The sequence below is a fragment of the Aphidius gifuensis genome, linkage group LG2 (genome assembly GCF_014905175.1).
Source record: "Aphidius gifuensis isolate YNYX2018 linkage group LG2, ASM1490517v1, whole genome shotgun sequence".
Taxonomy (NCBI): Eukaryota; Metazoa; Arthropoda; class Insecta; order Hymenoptera; family Braconidae; genus Aphidius; species Aphidius gifuensis.
The window spans coordinates 530048-555951 of record NC_057789.1 but is presented as its reverse complement, the minus strand read 5'-3'; the positions used below and the strand labels follow the sequence as shown (position 1 = coordinate 555951).

Sequence of the window (25904 nt, the reverse complement as noted above, 5' to 3'; positions counted from 1 at the left end):
TTGTCAATTTACTTATTTTAAAGAAAATTCAACAAATATGGAACAGTTAATTAGCAAAAATAATAATACAACAGCTTTATAATGTTTTTTTTTTTATTTTTATTATTTTATATTTATTTTAATATTAATTAATTAAGATTTAGGGGTGTAGGCAGCCTGAACTTTTTTATTTTTCAACTTATTTAGATTTTTTTTTTTGCAATCTATAGATAATTCTTTGGAGAATTATTATATGCGAAAAATCCCATTGGGAGTTCTTCAATTTATTATTAAAAAATACTCCAATTTCGTTTTAACAATAAATTAACCATTGCGATTTAATGCAAGCTTTTCTAAGATCTGGATTGTTAGTTTTTATAGATAAAAAAGTATTATTGGTACGATTTTTAGATACCTCATCTGCAGCAACAATCGTATTAATTGTAATTTTTGTGTCGCTGATATTGAGAAATTCAAGATCTGGATTATTTTTTATAAATTGAATGACACCAGCATTAGTAAGTTTTTCACATCCAGAACAATTTAAACTTTTTATTCCTCTCAATTTGACAATAAAATTGTCTTTGACCTTATAATTTGATTGAACATGGAGCTCTTTCAAATTTTTTAAACTCGTTAAAGCAATATAAGCACTTGAAGTAATAGAACATCCTTCAATATTTAAACATTTCAAGAGCTTACAATTTTTAGCAATAGCAATAATAGCACTGTTTTCAATGCTCCAACAAAATGCTAAATTTAAACTTTCAATATATTGCAATTTTGATAAATCATTTAAAATTGATGCCTCCTCTATATGAAACCCGGAAATTACCAGATGTTTAAGTTTTTTACAATTATTTAAAATTGCAACCATTACTTCTTTATTAAAACTATTTGTCATATCATCAAATTTTAAAAAATTAAGGTTTTCTAATTTTGTTAATTTTATAATAAATTCACTGTTAAATGTATAAGTATTTATGAATTCTAAATTATTGCAATACTTGATGATTTTTTTGATGATTGCATCACTTGCTTGCCAACGAATATTTAAATATACTAAGTTTTTCAAGTTTACCCAGTTTTCCATGTTAATTTCAGCTAGATCAACATGAAAATCTGGTGCATCAAGATGTTTTAGATTTTTGCATGAATTGAAAATACCACTGAGTAGACTTGGAATATTTTCTGATTGACTATCCTTGAAGGACACGTCCTTAATGTTAAGATGTTCCAAGTTTAAAAGTTGATTGAATGTAAAAATCTCATTTGTACAAATACTTCTTTCAAGATTGAGATAAACAAGTGTTGTTTTTTTTGATATTTCTTGGATAATGTCGGTGATATCGTAAGAACGTATTGTCAAACTACGAAGATTGGTAAATTTTCTCAAAGACTGAAACAAAATCAATTTAACAAAGTTAATATTCTTTCTTATGAATGACAATAAAAATAATTATATTGACTAACGATAAGTACTTACGAAACGTGATGGTGTTACTGAGTTTTTTTTACTGGTAGATACTAACTGAAGAAAAATAAATTTAAAAGTTAGTATATTATTTCATATTAATGACAAAAAAATATAATTATTGGCTAACGATAGCTCCTTACCATCAACCATTGCATTGTGTCTAGACCTAACGCTTTTGCCGCTTCAAAAGGTCTAAAAAATAAATGAATTTCATTTATATCTTTTGGAAGACTATTCAGCATATAAAGTTGAAAGCCAAAGCCAGATAAATGTATTTTGACAACTTTCAATTGCTCCAATTGTGTAAATGCTTCAACAAAGCGATGAGTATTATCATCCCCATATTCGAGAAGTGCAAATTCAAGTGTTGTTAAATTTTTGCAGTGTTCAGCAATTACTGGCATGATACTTGATTTACAAACTTTTGAAAGAATTAATTCTTTTAAATAAATACCACAATTGAATAATATTTTTTCTACGTATGTTTGTGTTAAAATATATTTTTCATAACTACGAACAATTGTATCCGTACATTTGTATTTTTTAATGTCATGCCAAGCTAGTTGACAGGCCTCTTTCCATTTGGAACAAACTGAAATAGAAAATAACAGATTTAAAACATTAATATCAACAAGCTAAATAATATATCTATATTTTAATGATTATACCTTCATTCATAGTCATTCTCTCATATATAGGCAGCAGCATGAATATTTGTGCTAATGAATCATTATCAAGAGAGTTGATGAGATCAATTTTTTCCTCACTATCATCTGCAGAGACTTGTTGATTTTTCACAATACGTCTTCTCTTTGCACGACTCATCACGATTCATGAGTAAATATACTTTATATAGTATAAAGAAATCCCGTTGTACGCGAATCAATATTAATTAGAGATGTAACGTAAACGAGTGTTGGAGAGCAACTGATTTCTCAGTTTGTTGAAAATTGTCAAGTCCAAAAAATGGGTGTATACTTAGTTAAAAATTAATTTTAATTGGTCAAAAATTACTTCAAGAGAGGGTAAAAAACTATATGTGTTGGTGGTGGGATTTTTAGACATAAAATTGGGCCTTGTGTGGTCCAAGGGGTGGCATAAAAGTACCATGTGTAAACAAAAAATATAGATTTTACGACCGGAAAGTCCAAGACGTTTTCATGAATTTATTTTATTTTAAATAGTTATAAATTTACTTTTTTATTGTCGATTTTACGATCATTCTGTGTATCGAAAATACGTTAGTGCAGTTGTTTGACAGATGTGAGATTTTCTCTAATTCTTGACAAATAATGTTTTAAAAAATATGCTATAATATTACCAAAGAGAAACTTGAGTTTATAGTTTTATTTGTTACGTGATTTTTACTCAAAAAATCTATGCATTAGTTGACCATGTCTGGGAATATTCGAGTTTGTTAAAAAAGGTATTAAAAAGTACATGAATTAAATCGTCGTTTAAAGTATTTTGAAAAAAAATATAAAACAAATTGTTAGTCACATGTTATTTTAAATTGTATGATCTCACGATCTAGCCATAAAAAACAGAGTAATTTTTAAAACTTATCAGCTTATTGTATTTTGTTTAAAAAATAAAAAGAATTAAAATCTGGTCAGTCTGGGACCGACACTCCGACAGACATCTGTGGTTCGACCCGAAACAGACTCATTTTTTCATATATGTATTATGTAGTAAAACACTACTACACAATCAAACAAATTACGAGAAATAATAAGCATAATAATTAAATACCCTCTTCTTTAGCTACAAAAGATTCGAAACATGTTTTATAAAATATTTTTTTTTTCAATCAGTCTTATTTAATTGATAATAGCGTTATTAATTTACCTAGACTTGTCAATTTACTTATTTTAAAGAATATTCAACAAATACGGAACAGTTAATTAGCAAAAATAATAATATAACAGATTTATAATGATTTTTTTTTTAATTTTTATTATTTTAAATATGATAAGTACCTGCAGAAAAAAAAATACTTCAGTTCTATTTTAACAATGAATTAACCATTGAGATTCGATGCAAGCTTTTAAAATATCTTCATCCGTGGCGGTTCAGCATATCTCAAAAATAAATGAATTTCATTTATATCTTTTGGAAGACTATTCAGCATTTGAAATTGAAATCTTTTTCCAGTTATATGTAGTTTAACGACTTTCAATTGCTCCAACTGTGTGAATGCTTGAACAAAGCGATCAGTGTAACTATCATCTTTATTTACGACAATTACAAATTCAAGTGTACTTAGATTTTTGCAGTATTCAGCAATTATTGGCATGATACTTGAGTCACAAACTTTTGAAAGAATCAATTTTTTCAAATAAATACCACAATTAAATAATACTTTTTCTACGTATGATTGTGTTAAAATACATTTTTCATAACCACGAACAATTGCATCACTACATTTGTATTTTTTAATGTCATGCCAAGCTAGTTGACAGGCCTCTTTCCATTTAGAACAAACTGGAATAAAAAATATTAAATCTAAAACATTAATATCAACAAACTTAATAATATATATTTTAATGATTATACCTTGATCCATAGTTATTCTCTCAGATATAGGCAGCAGCATGAATATTTGTGCTAAGGAATCATTATCAAGAGAATTGATGAGATCAATTTTCTCCTCAACATAATCTGTAGAGACTTGGTGATCTTTCTCAATACGTCTTCTCTTTGCACGATTCATCACGACTTATGATGAGTTAAATATACTGTAAATATAAACAATACATATTATTGGATTGTCGAGATTGTTGATAAAATATTTATTAAAGCCATAATAATAAATTTAAATTTTTTATATCTAATAATTCAATAATCAAATGAACATAGTTATAAATATATATTTTGTTTGATTATAAATAAAGAAATTGTTGATTAAAATATTAAAGAAAAAATAACCTATAAACACTTGTTTTGCAGTGTTTTCTATCACTAATTAAATATTGATTCATCTGATCACAGAAAAATCAATTAAAATCAGCAAAAATTTAAGGAAACAATTACCTGAATCGTAAATTACTTGAATGAAAAAAAAAAGCTTTGTTATTACTTGTAATAATTATAGGATCAATCAATCTCTTTTTTTTTTTTTATTGTTGTTATTGTTTATTTTTGTTTTGATGAGAGTGAGATGGAGATAAATATACCGACTGTTAGTATTAGGTTCGCTCTATTATCGGAGGCGCCATATCGAAATTTTCGGCAGCCATATGTAAAAACGCTCATTATTGATTGGCCATTCATTATTCAAGTATTCCGTTGACCAACCAATTAAAAATATATATTATTGATAATTGTAACGACGAAGATAAAATTTTTTATATATTTTACTTATATGTAAATTTACAATGTGAAACAAAAAAAATACAAAAAAAAAAAAAATTATCAATCGAAATGTAAATAGGTATACAAAATTATTCTTTATTCATCAATTTTTTGGCTCAAAAAAACAATATGGAAATAAAAAAAAAATTTTTTTTTTTAAATTTGAGTCTTAATTAATAATTTGAAACTTTATTAATTTACCTTGACTTGTCAATTTATTGTTGCTTATTTGGCATATAATTATCAATGTTATATAAATTCATATTATAATCAGACTCATTATGTCACAAGATTATTTAATCAGTTCAACTCATCATCTTTTAAAAATTTAAAATTTAAATTTATTTAAAAAATTTTATTTTAAATCTAATTTTCCATAACTACATATTTTTGTTCAAACGAAATTCAACATAAATGGAACAATTAATTAGCAAAAATAATAATACAACAGCTTTATAATGATTTTTTTTTTAATTTTCATTATTTTAAAAATGATTCTTTTGTAGAAATGTAGAAAGAATACAAGATGTACACGATGAGGAAAAAATACTCCAATTTCATTCTAAAATTAAACTAACCATTGAGATTCAATGCAGGCTCTTGAAAGATAATGATCATAAGTTTTTATGGATAAAAAAGTATCATTTGTACGATTTTTAGATACCTCCTCTGCAGCAATAATCGTGTCAATTGTAACTTTCGGGATATCGCTGATATCAAGAAATTCAAGATCTGGATTATTTTTTATAAATTGAATGACACCAGCATCAGTAAGTTTTTTGCATTTAGAACAATTTAAACTTTTTATTCCTCTCAATTTGACAATAAAATCTTCTTTAACATTTTTATTTGATTCAATATTGAGTTCTTTCAAATTTTCTAAACTCGTTAAAGCAATATAACCAGTTGGAGTGATGGAACAATTTTGAATATTCAAACATTTTAAGAGCTTACAATTTTTAGCAATAGCAATAATAGCACTATTTTTAAGTTTGCCAGAATGTGCTAAATTTAAATTCTCAATATACTGCACTTTTGATAAATCATTAAAAATTGATGTCTCCACTCTATCATTCTCGTGAATTACCAGATGTTTGAGTTTTTTACAATTATCTAAAATTGCAACCATTACTTCTTTATCATCAATATTTATGAATTCTAAATTATTGCAATACTTGATGATGTTTTTAATTATTGCATCACTTGCTTGCCAACGAATATTTAGATATGCCAAGTTTTGCAAGTTTGCCCAGTTTTCCATTTTAATTTCAGCCAGATCAACATCAAAATCTGGTGCCTTAAGATGTTTTAGCTTTTTGCATGTATTGAAAATACCACTGATTGGGTTTGGAATATTTTGCCATGGACTATCCTCGAAGGACACTCCTTTAATGTTGAGATGTTCCAAGTTTGAAAGTTGATTGAATGTAAATATCTTTTTTGTCGTCTTACACTCTTGGAGATCGAGATAAACAAGTGTTGTTTTTTGTGATATTTCTTGAATAATATTGTTGATAGTGCAAGAATGCATTGTCAACTTTTGAAGATTGGTAAATTTTTTTAAAGACTAAAATGAAATTAATTAAACATAGTTAATATTCTTTCTTATGAATGACGATAAAAATAATTATTGACTAACAATAAGTATACTTACGAAACGTGATACCTTTACTGAGTAGAATAAATAGGAAGATATTACCTAAAGAAAAATAAATTTACACATTAGTATTCTTTCATATTAATGGAAAAAAAATATAATTATTGGCTAACGATAGCTACGTACCAAAGAACATTCCTTTGGGTCTAGACCCAACGATTCTTGCGATACATAAGGTATAAAAAATAAATGAATTTCATTTATATCTTTTGGAAGACTGTTCAGCATTTGAAATTTAAAGTTATATCCATATATATGTATTTTAATGGCTTTCAATTGTTTCAACTGTTTAAATGCTTTACGAAAGCGATCAGTATAACGTTCTTCTTTATATATGTAAATTACAAATTCAAGTGTTGTTAAATTTTTGCAGTGTTTAGCAATTATTGGCATGATACTTGAATCACAAACTTTTGAAAGAATCAATTCTTTCAAGTAAATACCACAATTGACCAATATTTTTTCTACGTATGATTGTGTTAAAATACATTTTTCATGATTACGAACAATTGTATTGGTACATTTGTATTTTTTAATGTCATGCCAAGCTAGTTGACAGGCCTCTTTCCATTTGGAACAAACTGGAATAGAAAATATTGAATTTAAAACAATTATATCAACAAACTAAATAATATATATTTTAATAATTATACCTTGATTCATAGTTATCCTCTCAGATATAGGCAGCATCATGAATATTCGTGCTAATGAATCATTATTAAGAGAATTGATGAAATCCATTTTCTCCTCAACATCATCTGCAGAGACTTGGTGATCTTTCTCAATACGTCTTCTCTTTGCACGATTCATCATGACTTATGATGAGTAAATATACTGTAAATATAAACAATACATATTATTAGACTGCCAAGATTTTTGATTAATTATTTATTAAATCCATCATGATAAATTTAAATTTTTTATGTCAAATAATTTAATAATCAAATAAACATAGTTAAATCTATATGCATATTTTTTTTGCCAATAAATAAAGAATATTTTGAATGAAATATAGAAGAAAAAATAACCTAAACACGTGTTTTTTATCACTAATTAAATATTGATTTATCTGACTACAGAGAAATTAATTAAAATCAGCAAAAATTTAAGGAAACAACTATTTACTAACTTACCTGAATAGATAATGAAAAAAAAAAAAATTTCGTCCAACTTTGTTATTCTTTTTCATAGGTTATAACACGTGATAAAAATCAACAATCATATAAATATGTAATAAACTACTACATACATATTTATATATTGCTAATATGGCCGCTATGTGCATATATGTAGTATTGTACGCATGTATGCAATTTTTTTTTTCTGCCATTTAATTTGATCACGTGACCTTATAAATTAGTTAATATTTTTTCCGCAACAAGTCGCTAATACATCCGGCAATTTGAATTCCATTTGACGAAAATAAATTAAATCTAAATAATTAACTTGAAAAAAAACCAATTAATCTAATTCAAATTCACGATTAATAAATGATCATGAAATAACATAATCCAATTGAACCAAATGATGGAAAAAAAAGAAAAACATATACACACAAACACACAACACAAATATTTTTTTTTTTTTTTTTTTTTAATTATTATTTTATATGAAATAAAAAAAAAATATATATTTAATGAAAAAATTAAATTGGTATTGGCAATTCATTCGCTACAATATTTAAAATTTGTTCAGTATTTAATACCCAATTTGCAATATTTTTAGATACTTTACACCATTCTTCACCATGATGTGGTTCAGCAGCAATACATTTTTTTTGGACTTCTTGTTGTTGTTCTTGTGTACCATTTAATAATTCAAATTTATAAAAATATGCCCATGCATCACCATAATCAGGATCAATTTTAACTGTACGATTAAACCAATCACGACATTTTGTTATTTTATGCTCACACCAAAATAATTTTGATACAGCAAGTAATACAATTGGATCATGTTCACATTTTTTTAATGCATCAACACTTTTTGTTTTTCTTTGTGCTCTTGGTTCCATAAATATAGCTTCAGCCCAAAGTATACCAGATTTTGGACAATCTTGTAATGCTTTAGACATAAGTGCATGTGCCATATGACGTACACCACCTTTCATTTCAATTCTAATAGCTTCAAGCCAAAGTTCTGGATTTTTTTGATTTTTTAAACGACCCCTATCCAATACTGATCTTGCTGTTGATATTGGATTTATTTGTCTTTCTAAATTAGCTAATAGCTTCCATAATGGTATTGATGTTGGACATTTTTTAGTACCCTGTTTATATGTATCAAGAGCTGCTGTATAATTATTTTTTTGTTCTTCAATTTGTCCTTTCATAAGCCATAGCTTTGGAAAATTATCAAATTTTTCAAGTGCTTCATTTACTAAATTCAATGCAGCATCAAGATTATTTAATGCCCATTCTAATTTAACACTTTTCATCATAACACGTGGTGTTGGTGCTGAATCTCTTGCTTTTTTTAATAATTGTCGGGCTCTTTCATATTCAGAATTTTCAGATTCAAGTTTAACAGCAGCAAGCCATATTTCTTCGGAATTTGCATTTGCCTGAAATGCCAATGATAATAGATATCTTGCTGCGTCTACTTCATTAGCAAGCCATTTTGATTTAGCGCCCATTAACCATAATGTTTCATTTTTAGGACAATGTTTAACAGCACTTTGTAATAATGTTTCTAATGATTTACGTGTACCATATTGTTTTTCAAAATATGCAGCACGTAACCATATTGATTTTTTACCTGGAAATATTGTTAATGCATATGCATATACTGAACGTGCACATTCTAATGCACCTTGTTGTGTACATGTTTCAGCATCTTGTATCCATGTATGTTTTCTATCTTCTTCTTCAACACCAACACCAATTATTGATTTAATAATAACTTGACATGTATATACAGCACCTGATTTTTCAGCTTCCATAGCTTCTTTAAACCAATGTTCACGATTTATTTCAACACCATTTGCTTTTAATGATGATATTGCACGATCAATTATTTTATCAACCATATGTTTGTTACCATTAGCTTCTTCTAATTTTGCTGCTGTTGTCCATATTTGACGATCATTTGGTATCTTTTTACGTGCTTTATTAAGTACTTTTCTTGCATTATTAGATGTTTCAAGACGTGCCAATGCTAACCATAAATCAACACTTGTTGGACAACATTCAACTGAACGACTAAGTAATATTTTAGCTTCTTTAGGTTCTTCAAGTTCAACAGCAGCTTTCCATAATCTAACTGAATGTGGTATATGTTCAAGTGCTTTACGATATACACGTCTTTTAGCTTCTATTTTACTCTCAAGATCAGCAGCTTTAATCCATATACGTACAGATGTTGGTATATGTCTGACTGATTGTGCAATAACAGTTTTTGCTGTATCTGGTGGTTGTAAACGTGCTGCTTCTAACCATAAATCTTCAGACATTGGATTATCTTCACAACCTTTCATTATTAAATTTCTAGCTGCTTGTAATTTACCAGTAACTTCTTCTAATCTTGCTGATGCAATCCATGCTGGTGGATGCTTTGGATTTGTTTCTCTAACTGATTTTAATAATAAACGTGCTTTTTTAATATCATTAATATCACCACCATATGTTGGTATCATACTTTGTAAATCAGTTAAATAACCTTTTGGATCAACAACTGTTTGTCCTTCAACTGAATCAGATGCTTGCATAAGTTTAACATTCATTAATGTATTACGTGCTTGTCCAATTTTACGTAAATCTAAATCACCAGTTGGTGTTAACATACCACTACCAGGTGATGATAAAAATGATGGATCAATACTTGTTGTTGTTTGACCACCAAGATTATGTGATAATATAGAATCTGGTAATGGTGTAAATTTTTCAGCACGTGGATTTCTTTGTTTACGATTACGTGCATCACCAACTTCTGGTATATTTTTCCAATCCATTTCACTGACATTAACAAGTTCACGTTTTAAATCAGAAAATTGTTGTTGTATTTTTGGACATTCTTGACGATAACGTTCTAATTCTTGACGTAAACGTTTTTCACGATATTCTTTACGTTTTTCATCCATTCTTTTATCAATTTCTTCATAAATTGCATCAGCTTCTTCATCATCTTTATCATATGGATCTTTACTAAATAATGATACACCATAACCATTAAAATCATCATAATTTGAATCATTTAAATCTTCTTCTTCTTCTTCTTCTTCTTTTTTTTTAGCTCTTTTTATTGGTGGTGGTGCATGACGATCATCAGATACATCATTTGCATCTCTTGCTGGACCAATATCTGAACGTGTTGTAAATCCAGTAGCTCTAAAAATAATAAATAAAAAATGTTAAATAAAACAACAAAATAAAATACAATTTAATAATATTTATAAGATAAGATTTACATACCCTCTTCCAACACCAGCAACATAGCCCAAAGGTGCTGGTACACCAAGAAAATGTTTTTTATTTCTTGTTGAAATTGATGCTGATGGAACTGCCATTGTTTATTTATTTATTTATTTATTTATTACACATACATAAATATAGAGAATCAATAATTATTTATTAATTAATGATGAGTCTTTTTTTATTATGTATGCAACACACAAAATATATTGTTGTATTATTATTTATATATATTTTTTTTTCTTTTGACAATACGACGTATTGAATACGTTTTCACCAAGAAGACTAGAGCAGACTCAAGCAGACTAGAGACCAGTGTTGCGCTGTTGCCAGACTCGGTAGCCATCTTCCCACTAAAAATGTCATGAAAAACCACTAGACTGAGCCACTTACCCACTAAACTTTTGAAAACTTGAAAATTTACTCAAAAAAGCAAAAAAAAAAAAAAGGAAATGAATTATAATTTTTTTTTTTAATTTTATTATTATTTTACATATCAACTTTCAATAAATTTTATATGTTTTTTTTTTGTAATTTTTATTATTTTAAATATGATTTTTTTGTTAAAATGTAGAAAAAATACAAGATCTACCTGCTGAGAAAAAAAAAATACTCCAATTCCATTCTAACCATAAGTTAACCATTGACATTTGATGAGAGCTTTTTGAAGAACCCTTTTATAAGTTTTTATTGATAAAAAAGTATCATTTGTACGATTTTTAGATGCCTCATCTGCAGCAGTTATTGTTTTAGTTGTAATATTTCTGATATGACCGATATTAAGATATTCAAGATCTGGATTATTTTCTATAAAATGAATGACACCAGCATCAGTCAGTTGGTTGCAATGAGAACAATTTAAAATTTTTATTCCTTTTAATTTGACAATAAAATTGTCTTCAACATTTTTACTAAGTTTAACGTTTAGTTCTTTCAAATTTTTTAAACTCGTTAAAGCAGTATAACCAGTTGAAGTGATGGACTGACAATTTTCAATATTCAAACATTTCACGAGTTTACAATTTGCAGCAATAGCAATCATAGCACTATCTCCAAGTTTCTTACTAAATTCCAAATTTAAATTTTCAATATATAGCAAATTTGATAAATCATCAAAAAGTGATGCCTCTACTCTACTCCCGTAAATTACCAGATGTTTAAGTTTTTTACAATTATTTAAAATTGCAACCATTACTTCGTTATCGATATTTGTCATCTCGAAATCTAAGTGATTGAGGTTTTCTAATTTTGTTAATTCTATAATAGATTCACTATTTAATTCATCAATATTTATGAATTCCAAATTATTGCAATACTTGATGATTTTTTTGATTATGGCATTACTAGCTTGCCAGCGAATATATATATATACCAAGTTTCTCAAGTTTACCCAGTTTTCCATTTTAATTTCAGCTAAATCAACATCAAAGTCTGGTGCATCAAGATGTTTTAGCTTTTTGCATGTATTGAAAATATCACTGATTGGATTTGGAATCAATCTCTTCTCAAAACAGCTATCCCAGAAATATACATCTTTAATGTTGAGATGTTCCAAGTTTGAAAGTTGATTGAATGTAAAAATCTCGTTTTCAGTATGACATTGTTGGAGATCAAGATAAACAAGTGTTGTTTTTTTTGATATTTCTTGGATAATATCGGTGATATTTTGACAACGTATTGTCAAACTTCGAAGATTGGTAAATTCTCTTAAAGACTGAAATAAAATTAATTTGACTAAGTTAATATTTTGTTCTTATAAATGACAATAAAAATAATTATTGACTAACAATAAGTACTTACGAAAAGTGATGGTGATACTGGGTTTTCATCATTTGCATTCAGTATCTGAGAAAAATAAATTTAAACGTTAGTATTCTTTTATATCAATGACAAAAAAATATAATATTTGGCTAACGATAGCTACGTACCTCAAGAAATTGTTCTGAGTTTATACCAGAGCCTGATATGAAAGCGAGGGTAAAATATAAATGAATTTCCTCTATATCTTTTGAAAGATTATTTAATATCTGGAAGTAAATTTTTTCTCCAAATATATGTATTTTAAGGATTTTTAATTGCTTCAACTGTGTGAATGCTTGAACAAAGTAACTAGTATCAGAAGAACAAAATCTGATAATTTCAAATTCAAGTGTTGTTAAATTTTTGCAGTATTTAGCAACTACTGGCATGATACTTGAGTCACAAATTTTTGAAAGAATTAATTCTTTTAAATAAACACCACAATAGAATAATACTTTTTCTACGTATGATTGTGTTAAAATACATTTTTCATAACTACGAACAATTGCATTGGTACATTTGTATTTTTTAATGTCATACCAAGCTAGTTGACAGGCCTCTTTCCATTTGGAACAAACTGAAATAGAAAGTATTAAATTTAAAACACTAATATCAACAAACTAAATAATACATATTTTAATGATTATACCTTGATCCATAGTTATTCTCTCTGATATTGGCAGCAGCATAAATATTTGTGCTAGTGAATCATTATCAAGAGAGTTGATGAGATCTATTTTCTTGTCAGTATCATCTGCAGAGACTTGTTGATCTTCCTCAATACGTCTTCTTTTTGCAGGATTCATCACGACTTATACTGTATTATACTGTAAATATAAACAATACATATTATTGGACTGTCAAGATTGTTGATTAAATATTTATTAAAACCATAATGATAAATTTAAATTTTTTATGTCAAATAATTTAATAATCAAATGAATATAGTTAATAATACCTGTCGGTATATTTTTTTTTTAAGATAAATAAAGAAATTGTTGATTAAAATGTTGAAGAAAAAATAACCTAAACACGTGTTTTTTATTACTAATTAAATATTGATTCATCTGACTACAGAGAAATTAATTAAAATCAGCAAAAATTTAAGGAAACAACTACTTACATACCTGAATAGTCAATGAAAATTGTTCAACATTATTTTTTAGGTTATACGTAAATAATCATATAAATATGTAATAAATATACATAGATGAAATAATCTATGTTATTATGAATATTACAAATTGTATATTAATGATAATAATTACATAACAATTGTCATATTTATGTGCATATGTCATAATGAATAATTCATATAATATTCTTTATGGTAATAAATATATACATATAAATATTGTAATTATAATATACATATATATGATACATATTTATATATTGCTAATATGGCCATATATGTAATACTACTGTAATTGTAGTATTACATATATGAATATGGCCGCATTATGTATTTTTTTTTTTTTCAGCCATTTAATTTGATCACGTGACCTTAAAAAGTAGTTAATACTTGTTCCGCAACAAGTCGCTAGAACATCCGGCAATTTGAATTTCATTTGACGAAATAAATTAAATCTAAATAATTAACTTGAAAAAAACAATTTTATATAATTTAAATTCACGATTATAAATAAATAAATTGAAAATAAATATTTTAATATTTTATTTATTATTGTTGTTAATTTAGTGGATAATTTTGGAATTCAAGTGAAATAATAATTCCAACAGACTGTTTGTGTTTTCGATATCGTTTCTATGGCAACGCAACAAGGGTTGTAAAAAATTTACTATTAAAAATATAATGTCTACAAAGTGTTGATGATAATTTTTTGATTGTTAATAATGGAACATTAAAGGAAAATTTTTAATGGAACATAGTTTTTTTTAGTGGAAATAGTAACAATAAATAATGTCGTTGTTTCGTACAAAAGAGTGGTGGCATACTGAGTGTGGTATAAATGAGACATTTGATAATAAAAGTCTTCTTGTTGTGTCATTATTTGGTGATGATAAAAAAGATGTTGTAATTGTATCAAGTCATAGTGGTAACCTGAGAATATACAGTCCTTCATCTGAATGGGATAATGAGACTGGTGCACCAACGGGATATAAAACAACGGATCTTGTTATTGAGGCACATATTGCCAATTGCATTATTGATACTAAAGTTGGAAAATTTGTTTCGTAAGAAAATTGAATTATTCATTTATGATTTTTACAATAGAAATTAAATTTATATAATAAAAATATTTTACATATAATAAGTTAAATGGAAATTGTTTTTTTTCTTTTAAATTTGCATAAATAGATAAAATGTAAATAAAATAAGAAAAATAATGTCGGTCATTTAGAGGGACCTTGAATTTACAATAATTTTTTTTAAATTACAAGAATTATTTAAATAATGACTTTTTATAAATAATTTTTATTTTTTTATTTTTTTCCTCTGACAGAATACTATTAATAATTTACTTTACTGATAATGTAACATGGTTTTAAATTTTTTTAATAATAATAATTGATCTATTTATAAATAATAAATTTATTTATATAAAAAATATTAATATTGATGTAATAAATTTGTAAAATATTTAGAATTTTATTGGTAAGTATAAAATAAGATTGCGAATAATTAATTTTAATTTGATTAAGTATCATTTAAATAATTGCTAAATCTTCTATAAATCATTTACAATATTAATTAATAATTAGCAATTAAATTATTATTTTCATTAAATAGTTGGGAGAATTTATGGTCGTATTAAAATCATCGACACTTGTCACATTTGAAGAATAAATAAAATTATTATTTATTTATTGATCAAGTGAATTTAAAGCATCAATAAATTATTTAAATAAATTATTATTATTATTATTATTTTAAACTGACTATTTATCAGTTTATTAATAAAAATATATTAATTGAAAATTAATTATTTTGTTGATGATAATGTTTGTCGACAAAAAGACAAAAAAATTAATAAAAAAAATCAAAAAATACTTTAGTCATTATTGTCAATTAAAACATGAATAATCCATTGTTTAATGTGTATAATTATAAAATTAATTATCAAAATATATTTACAAAACAAAATAATCATTTAAAAAAATATTATTTACATTTTTAAAAACTCCATGAAAGCTTGAAGTTGATTGATATTTAAAAAATACATGGGATTATTTATTTATTGCCTTGTTTATTTAATATAAGTAATATAATTAATTTTTTTAATTTTCAGTGGTTCTCAAGATCTTCGTCTAGGAATTTTAACACCCAATAAATTATTAGTCTACAGTGTAACACTTACACCAGGATCAACAGAACATGGCAAGTATAAAATTCATGCAAAAAAAAAAAAACCTACACTTCTAAATTAATTACATTTAATAATAACAAATACAAAAAAAATAAATTTTCAACAGAAGCAATTTCCAATTAAACTTAATAAAATGAAAAAAATTGAATTAAAAAATTAATAAAGTAAAATACACTTGCACGATTTCCAGTTAATGTATGTTTCGTGTTGGAGAGTATATTACACTCTGTCATGTTTTCAGTGTTTACGCGTATATTTAAAAATAAATAAAAATAATAAAAAAAAAAAACAGTAAGTAAGTATAACATACAAGTTTGTATTTTTAAAAGTTGGAGGACATAGTTACATGTGTATTTGTGTACATGTGAGAAGGTTTCAGTGACCCATATCAAGGGATCGACAACAGGGGAGGTTCAACCGGTCGATCGTTTCACATCTTGAGATATCAAAATACTTGTTGTGATGAATATCGTTAAATTTATACACACATGTATCTATTACGCGCATTCAATTACTCAATATTATTATTATTTTTTTATTTTTATTTTTTTTGCGTTATTTATCTCAGCCGATCATTGACTTTATTGTATAGTGATGAATTAACGGAATAAATATGTCTGTGACCCACATTGTTGTTATCGTTATTAATTTTTTTTTATTATCATATAATATTTTTATTTTTATATATTATTTTAGAGCATTGATTTAACTTAATTTTTAGCTAATTATTTTATTTTTTTTATTGTTTTTTTTTTCTACAAAAAATGCAGATGTTTAAAAAAATTGAATTGAATTATTTTTTTGCTTTATTTTAAATGGTTATTTAATTTTATGATTGTTAAAATTAAAATTTATTTTTTATTTAATTGTTTTTCATTAAATGAAGAATGGAAAATTTTATTATTAATTTGACATAGAAATTGATTAGAAAAAAAAAATAGATAATTCTCTTCTCAATAATGACAGTATTTATTTTTTTTTTATTATTTAATTATTTAATCTGTTAAATTAAAAATTAAAATGAAATTTTAATAATTAATAATAATTGTAATTTTTAACAGGTGATAGATGTGTCCTGGAAATAATTTACAGTCATGAATTATCTCGTTTTCCTGTATCACTTGTGTCTGGATCATTTGGTGCTGTAAAAGGAAGAGATTTTTTTTGTGTACAATGTATTGATGGTACATTATTATTTTACGAACAAGAAGCACCAACATTTACACAAACATTAAAAGACAGATTGTTACCAGAAAAAATTGCTTATATATCTAATAATGATATTTTTATAACAACAAGTCCAGGGCGTATTCTCGAATGTTACAGGTAAATTAAAATAATAATAAATAATATTGATAGATTATTTAATTATAGTTATAGTTTTTATATTTTTCATTTGAATCAATATTATTATTATTATTAAATAAATTGAGAAAAAAAAAAAAGGAATTTCATGGCGCCAGTAGATTAATTAATAATGTTTAAAAATAATTTTTAATACAATACAGTTCATTGTACACAAGTGAAAACTAAGACTAGAAAATTATACATGTGTTTTTCATGTTGACTATTAATTACGTACATCTTGATAAATAAATTATTTATTCACCTTGACAAACTTTGATTTTATATATTTTTCATAATTTATAAATTCAATAATATTATCTTCATAAATTAATTTTTTTTAATAAAAAGAATATTTTTTTTTTTAATTTATTTAGTTATTTATAGAAATAATAATTTTTTCTTTTCATTGGTATTTTTATTTTGACAAATTTTATTATAATTATTATGTGAAATAAATATGAATGAAAAAATTGAATTTTGTCAGCAAGTCAGAGGAAATATAAAATTAAAAAAAAAATAAAAATAATTAAAATTAAATTTTTAAACTTCTAGGGTAATTTTATTTAAGTGTTGTTTAAATTATAAAAGTATAATCTCGTGAAAATTCCATTTAGAAATATATATGATCTGCAGCGAAAAATGCTGAATTTCATTTGCAACTAAAATTGGGCAATATAAAATTGAAAAAAAAAAATAAAAATAATTGAAATTAAATTCTAAAATTTTTTAGGTAATTATATTTGAGTGTTATTCAAATTATAAAAACATAATATCACGAAAATTTAATTTAGAAATATTTTTTTTTAGGCTATAAAAATAATTTTCAATGAATTTTTAACTATTAAAAAAGAATTTGTTTTTCGTCATTCCAATTGCTATTGTACAAAAAAATTAATTTGTAATTACTAATTACATTATTTACATATAAAATCAAAATTAAGAAAAAAAAATTTCTATTTATAATTTAATAAGCCCAATAAAGTAACTATTATTATTTTTTTTTATAAAAAAAAATTTTCTATAATATCTATTTTATTTTTAAAGAAATAAACACAATAATTTGCATTTAAAAATTAAATATACAAAAGAATTTAATAACCATACAAACTGATATAATAAAAATTAAAGAAAAATAAAAAAAAAAAAAAATTTATGACTTGACATGTTACAGTATAGATTTGTGAACAAACGTGTGTGCAAGTTTACGAATAAATAAATAATTTATAATCCAAGTGCACTTAAAGTCGTTTGAAATAGACAAGAATATACATATACCATTCAAAATGAATAATTCATATTTAAACCGAGTTATATATGGATAACCATATACGATCACTCGTGATGACGTTGCCAAACAACAAAATGAAAAAAAAAAAAAAAACAACAACGATGATGATAATGACGATGATGATAATGATACGAGGATAAAAAATAATTTGCATGAAAAATAATTGGCTTGTCAATGATTGACATTATTTTCTTTGTCATATTAATTAATTTTTATTGTTTCAAAAATAGATACCAAAATATGGCTGAATTTAGCAGAAAATTAGAAGAAAATAAAATGAAAAATGAGGATAAAATATTGGAGCCTGACTGGATCTATAATATTAGTGAAAATGTACTGGGAATTGAGACAGTTGTTCTGAGTAGTTTCGAAATTGGAATAATTGTTTTAACTGAAAAACATATTTATTGTTTTCGTGATGATTGTTCGAATGTTAAATATGTCAAAAGGCTTGATTATACACCAATGGTTTTTCGAGCATTTGTCATTGGTAAGATAATTATTTATTTATAATTTAACCAGTTTAAATGTATAATATTAATTTGTAATTCTGTAATTTTATTTTGTTATATTTAAATATATAATTTATGGCTTATAATTAATTATAAGGTGAATGTCATTTACAGATCACATGTGTTGAACAAGTTTATGATGTTGATGTGACACCTCTCATTTTATATATATTTTTTACAGTTACTTTTAGTAGATGCCTTTATTCATTTTTGACTTTTATTCATTTTATATTATCTCGGTTATTTTATTTGTGTATAATTTTTTAACAGACAGTTTTAATTCTTTTTTTTTTTAATTTTTACATTATTATTCGTTATTATTATTTAAAAAAAAAAATTAATACTTTGCATGTTTAAGAACCGGACGGCAAGCTGATGGTTCTCGTCGTCGCCGATACAGACACCCTGCTGGTTTACGAGGGCACGACACTCAAATGGTCCGCGCAATTGCCTTTCACACCTGTTGCCATTGCAAGAGCAAATTTTCAGGTAAAATGCTATTTTATTATATATTTTTTTTATCATAATAATTTTTTACTCTGACAGAATATTTTTCATTTAATTATTTTTTTTTTTTCCATCTACTGATAATGTAACATGGTTTTAAATATTTTTAATAATAATAATTGATCTATTTATAAATAAATAAATTTATTTATATAAAAAATATTAATATTGATGTAATAAATTTATAAAATATTTAGAATTTTATTGGTAAATATAAAATAGATTGCGAATAATTAATTTTAATTTGATCAAGCATCATTTGAATAATTGCTAAATCTTCTATAAATCATTTACAATATTAATTAATAATTAGCAATTAAATTATTATTTTCATTAAATAGTTGGGAGAGTTTATGGTCGTATTAAAATCATCGACACTTGTCACATTTGAAGAATAAATAAAATTATTATTTATTTATTGACCAAGTGTATTTAAAGCATCAATTAATTATTTAAATAAATTATTATTATTATTATTATTTTAAACTGACTATTTATCGGTTTAGTTATAAAAATATATTAATTGAAAATTAATTATTTTGTTGATGGTAATGTTGGTCAACAAAAAGACAAAAAAATTAATAAAAAAAAAATCGCAAAATACGCTTCAGTCATTATTGTAAATTAAAAATAAATAATTCATTGTCTAATGTGTAATTATAAAATTAATTATTAAAATATATTTACAAAATAAAATAATTATTTAAAAAAATATTATTTATATTTTTGAATGCTTCATGAAAGCTTAAACTTGTCATGTTTAGTATATATTGTTCAATTGGAAAAAAAAAAAAAAATTATTATATAATTTAGTAACAAGTATTAACTAATCGCAGTATTTTGTGTGTAAATTATAATCAAGCCTGTTATTATAACACAAGGTGTTTAAATAATTTATATGCAATTTATTATATAGACACAACTATTTGTGCTGTATAGTTTTTTTTATTCAATGACCATGTCGACCTTTAAAGAAAAAAAAAAATATAATAATAGTACATATATTTTTATCTACAAAACAGTTTAAAATATATCGTAATCATAGTTGGGAGATTGTCAGTTGACCTTCGTAATCTTTTACACTAAAACAATCAACATTTTAATTTTTTTTTTCTCAAATATATATAATATTAGTATATCTTTTTTGCTTCTTCCGGTTGTGACTTGTGGTTATGTGGTTATCAACAGTCCCTGAATTTTCTATATATAGAAAAAAAAAAAAATTATATTATTCTATTAAATAATCTCTCGAATAAATTCAACAAAAAAAAATATATAAAAAAATAAATACTTATCGATGTGTCATCGAAATCTCTAGAAGACATTTAAAAAAAAAAAAAATGTAGAAAATAAAAAAGCGTGAAAAATGGTTGGATATGTGTCCCGATCGAATGGAATTTTTTTTAGCTTTTTTATTTCAAGATAGAGACAAGTCGAAAGCAAAATGCAATCTTATTGATGGGTTTTCGTGAGACTTGGATGGCCAAGAAAGACCGTTGGCAATCGACACTCGACCCCGTTTTCGATAAGCTAATGGCCAGCTCGAATTTTTCAAGATAATATACATAAAAATAAAAAATACACGTGTAAAAAAATTATATTTCAAAGATATATTATAGTTTATTTGGAATAGTCCTTTTTTCATTTCGATTGGTCATAAATTCCTTGAAGAAAAAAAAATATTTAAAATAAATTGTTGGACGATGAGTTGATCATCATCCTTCACATTTTTTATTTCAAAAATAAACAAGTAGACATTTATTATTATCTGACTCACTGAATATTAATTTATAATTATATTATTTTAAAGAATTTAGAAGGAGTTGTAGTAATTTTATCTGACGATGGAAAACTAGAAGCATGCTATCTCGGAGCTGAACCGTCTCTTTTTGTTGCTCCTCCAATTCATCGCAGAGGTTTTGATTATGCTCAAGCTGAAAAAGAATTAATTGAATTACGTAGATTATCAAAAATTGCACCAGAAAAAGGTACCCGAATATAAATTTCTAAACAACTCAACACTCCAAGTAAATTTAAAATTTTTTTGTTTTTAAATTTCAAGACGATAAATTAACAATTGCAACAATGGAATCAGAGCTACTTACAACAATTAAAACGTCCCTAGAACCAATAAACCAAATGCCAATTGAATCAACAAGTGAAGAGCCAACAATTCAGCGCAACATATGCACAATCACCATTGAACTTTCATCTTATATTTTACTTCACGATGTTCAATTAAGCATTGACGTATTGCAGCCACTTGTTGCTCATGATAAGTATCATGTTTTTTCAGTCTTACGTGACAAACAAATAATTCAATCAGTCATTAAAATTGAGGGTAATAAAACAGCAATATCATCTGAGGCAAATTTGACAATTGTTTATGAAACAGATGTTGGTGGACCACGTGTTGTACAAAAAATAATTCAATTACCATTGAGACTTATATTTCTACCAACAGCACCAGAAAATCAATCGTCATTTTCAGCAACAATTTATTTTATCAATTAATTTGACTATTTATTAATGTATACTTGCATTTATTGTTTAAGAATTTATCATTGATGAAATTGAAAAAAAAACATCAAATGCAATTGGATTACGTCATATTAATACAAATAATATTGTGACAATTGTTGCTGGTACAAATACAAATCGTTATCGTGTACAATCAAATGATTCATTATCAATCACAATTGTTGTGCAACAATTAATTGCTAGATTACGTAAAAAATCATCAATAAATATTGGAAATATTATTGCATCAATTGGACAAAACCATCTGCAACTTTTACAGAATCAAATTGATACTCATTTTGTCAGTCGTCAACAAGTCAAACGTATATCTGTAAGTTCATATTAATAATATTTATTTATTTATTTATTTATTTTTGTTTGGTGATTAGAATCAACTGGCACTGTTTAATTTAATCAATAATTGCTAAATCTTTATTTAATTTTTTTTTCTACCGATAATACAACATGGTTTTAAATATTTTTAATAACAATAGCTGATCTATTTATAAATAATAAATTTATTTATATGAAAAATATTAATATTGATGTAATAAATTTATAAAATATTTAGAATTTTATTGGTAAATATAAAATAGATTGCGAATAATTAATTTTAATTTGATCAAGCATCATTTAAATAATTTCTAAATCTTCTATAAATCATTTACAATATTAATTAATAATTAGCAATTAAATTATTATTTTCATTAAATAGTTGGGAGTGTTTATGGTCGTATTAAAATCATCGACACTTGTCACATTTGAAGAATAAATAAAATTATTATTCATTTATTGACCAAGTGTATTTAAAGCATCAATTAATTATTTAAATAAATTATTATTATTATTATTTTAAACTGACTATTTATCAGTTTATTAATAAAAATATATTAATTGAAAATTAATTATTTTGTTGATGATAATGTTGGTCAACAAAAAGACAAAAAAATTAATAACAAAAATCGAAAATTACTTGAATTAATATTTATCTATTTTTTTTATGGTGATTAGAAAGAACTGACTCTGTTGACGAACCAGTTGAGAATGATAGAAAAAGGATTATTAAAATGTATCAGAGATAAAAGCATTAAACCATTGGAATCTAGTGGAATATCAGTACTTTTGGAATCAACATATAGCCTCATGTTTACACACTTGGATAAACTTGAAGAAGCACAGTTGGTAATTATCATTATAATGTTAAAAATATAAAACTACTGTGTTTTTAAATATTTTTATTTTTCTTTATTTTTTAGTCTAGTATTTATGCTTGTATATATTTTTTTATATTTATAAATATTATATAAATAAACACGGGTATTTATATGGATAATTTTGCAACATTTAAATGCCCGTGTTCATAACAACTCGTTTTTTATTTATTTTTATAGAAAAAAAATATATGTATGATGTTTAATTACTTGATTTTAACTAATTGCATATCGTCATCTTGTAATCTGGTTATTTTTTTATTTTATATTTATTTATTTAGCTTGAAAATAAATATATGGATAGCTATAAAGTAGGTAGAAGAGTTGAAATGATTTAAATGCTGGGATTTTCTAGACACCTTGTTTTAACATCGTAAATTAAATTGGATTAATAATTTTTTGTTTAACGGTATTTATTATTTAGTATAGTATTTGTTAAAATATATTTATAATTTTTTTGTTTATTTATATTTCTATAATTTAAGTAAAAATATTTTTAAAAATAAATATTTATTTTTTGTTTTTTAAATTCCAGTGTTTTATTTTAAAATCAATAAAAAAAATTAATAAAAAGATTTGTAAATTAATTCAAAATTAATAATCAATATATTTAAAATTTATAAATAAATTTTTTTTTTTTTACAATAAATTAATTAACAATAAATTTAAAAAAAAAAAAACACTGTCAATTTTTTAAATTGAAATAAAATAATCTCCAATTGTCAAAATAATTTAATAATAAAAATTGCATAATAATTTTATTTAAGGAACGTGAGAATGCAGCTCATAATTTACAATGTGCTGTAAAGTTATTGCTCTTTTTGATTCGTCCAAATATAAGTGATGATAAATATTCAATATTAGAATCAGCAATTGGATTTGAGCCACAGCTGAGAGACGACGTGGTGAGTTAATTCATACATAAATAATTCCTCACAATTCAAAAAAAAAAACATAAATAAATGAATAATATTTTTAAATTCACAAGTAAATAAAAAAATAAAAAATATACTTACATTAACTACATATGAATCATTAACACATGTAATAGCCGTATTTCCATCGTGTGAATTTAACAATATAATCCATTCATTTAAAAATAACTATAAAAATTTAAATAATAATAATAAAAAGTAATATTTAAAATTTTTCTTTAGGACTGGGAAGAGGTTGCTGATGTTGCATTGTTTACACTGCTACGTGTTACATCTAAAAAACCAGAAAGTGAACCATCAACACGTCAATTATCCTGGAATAAATTAGAAACAATTCGTGATTTAGCTAAATTAAAAAAACGTCTTGTTCATGCTATTGAACGTTTAAATAAACCAACAGATACTGTACAAGAAGATGTTGTTGATGAAAATCCATCACCAAGACAATAATTAATTCATTCAATAATAAATAAATAAGTAAATTGACAAATAAACAAATTTAAATAGAAAAAATCTGTTTAAAATTAATTTTTTTATTGCGAGTTTGTATAATTTTGTGCTTTTGATAATAAATATATATTCTCATACCTTTGGCATATATTAATTCATCGTATATACAATATACATATGTGTATCGATAAATAAAATAATAATAGTAATTCAAAAAAAAAAAAATATATCTAGGAAAATTGACGGTTGAAAGCGCCAACTCGACGCCATAAGATCACGTGCGAGAAATGATTGAGGAAATGAATGTGTATACATATATATTTTATCGTCTATTCATGTTTATAAAAAAATATAATTTTTACAACTGTTTCACATGCAAATAATATGTCCAACAAACTTGAGTATTAACTGTTGTAATTATAAACATAATTATTAAGTTTTTCCAATGCAAAAAAAAAATCAACGTAAAAAATAAAATTACTATTTTATTATTCCAAGAAAATTATGAATAAATATATAATTTAATAAAAAATATACGTAATAAAATAAATAAATAATTAATCCATATATTACATAACATTTATTTTTTTTTTTTTTCGATATAAAAATTTACCTTTTTTCGATTTGAAAAAATTTTTAAATTTCGAAAAAGTTTTTCGAAATTAAATTATATAAAAATTTATTTAATATTATTATTATTGTGTTATAAACAAAGTATGCATGTCTATGCATGGGGGCCCATTTATATTTTATATAAAAAAAATAAAATTGTTTTTTTTTTTTTTAAATGAAAAAAAAATTATTATACACATACGCGGACGCGGCGGCGCCATTTCTCTCGTGTAGAGTGACGGCAATAATTGGATAATAAAAAGAGTACACACATCGAGTGTGTGATGCACACTATGTGCAATGTGTATTATATAAATATATATAATATGTATATATGTATGCAATATGATTTTTATATATACGAGCACATTGGCGCACTACGAGCGCCTGTATCCATACCTTCTAAAATGTTCATTGTTCATTAATTTAATAAACACAAGTATTATCATAAAAAAAAAAAAGAATGAATAAATTGACGAAATATTTTTTAAATTTATTTATTTACACATAAAAA

At 24.5% G+C, this 25904-nt stretch overlaps 6 protein-coding genes across 6 annotated transcripts; 1 reads left to right on the top strand and 5 right to left on the bottom strand.

Moving 5' to 3' along the window:
* Positions 1-148: 148 nt before the first annotated feature.
* On the bottom strand, positions 149-1965 carry LOC122848102. Its single transcript, XM_044145938.1, has 3 exons — positions 1597-1965; positions 1466-1510; positions 149-1378 (listed from the first exon to the last, which is right to left on the bottom strand). The coding sequence occupies exons 1-3, from the start codon at positions 1858-1860 to the stop codon at positions 293-295; spliced, it is 1395 nt and encodes a 464-aa protein (XP_044001873.1). The 5' UTR covers positions 1861-1965; the 3' UTR covers positions 149-292.
* A 1538-nt stretch (positions 1966-3503) lies between these two features.
* LOC122849331 lies at positions 3504-4540 on the bottom strand. The gene is made up of 3 exons (XM_044148023.1): positions 4490-4540; positions 4013-4194; positions 3504-3961 (listed from the first exon to the last, which is right to left on the bottom strand). Exons 2-3 carry the CDS (start codon positions 4167-4169, stop codon positions 3504-3506), a joined length of 615 nt encoding a protein of 204 aa, XP_044003958.1. The 5' UTR covers positions 4170-4194; positions 4490-4540.
* An 838-nt stretch (positions 4541-5378) lies between these two features.
* Positions 5379-7287, bottom strand: LOC122849330. Its single transcript, XM_044148022.1, has 4 exons — positions 7121-7287; positions 6594-7048; positions 6465-6509; positions 5379-6377 (listed from the first exon to the last, which is right to left on the bottom strand). Exons 1-4 carry the CDS (start codon positions 7278-7280, stop codon positions 5379-5381), a joined length of 1659 nt encoding a protein of 552 aa, XP_044003957.1. The 5' UTR covers positions 7281-7287.
* Positions 7288-8041: 754 nt separating this feature from the next.
* LOC122848067 (pre-mRNA-processing factor 6-like) lies at positions 8042-11181 on the bottom strand. Its single transcript, XM_044145880.1, has 2 exons — positions 10877-11181; positions 8042-10792 (listed from the first exon to the last, which is right to left on the bottom strand). Exons 1-2 carry the CDS (start codon positions 10969-10971, stop codon positions 8113-8115), a joined length of 2775 nt encoding a protein of 924 aa, XP_044001815.1. The 5' UTR covers positions 10972-11181; the 3' UTR covers positions 8042-8112.
* A 297-nt stretch (positions 11182-11478) lies between these two features.
* LOC122849329 lies at positions 11479-13482 on the bottom strand. Its single transcript, XM_044148021.1, has 4 exons — positions 13326-13482; positions 12805-13253; positions 12677-12721; positions 11479-12590 (listed from the first exon to the last, which is right to left on the bottom strand). Exons 1-4 carry the CDS (start codon positions 13480-13482, stop codon positions 11502-11504), a joined length of 1740 nt encoding a protein of 579 aa, XP_044003956.1. The 3' UTR covers positions 11479-11501.
* Positions 13483-14513: 1031 nt separating this feature from the next.
* LOC122849328 (protein PTHB1) lies at positions 14514-24824 on the top strand. The gene is made up of 11 exons (XM_044148020.1): positions 14514-14875; positions 15931-16019; positions 17070-17334; positions 18874-19133; positions 19514-19644; positions 21473-21650; positions 21725-22152; positions 22223-22513; positions 23194-23364; positions 24161-24298; positions 24551-24824. Exons 1-11 carry the CDS (start codon positions 14601-14603, stop codon positions 24776-24778), a joined length of 2454 nt encoding a protein of 817 aa, XP_044003955.1. The 5' UTR covers positions 14514-14600; the 3' UTR covers positions 24779-24824.
* Positions 24825-25904: the final 1080 nt, after the last annotated feature.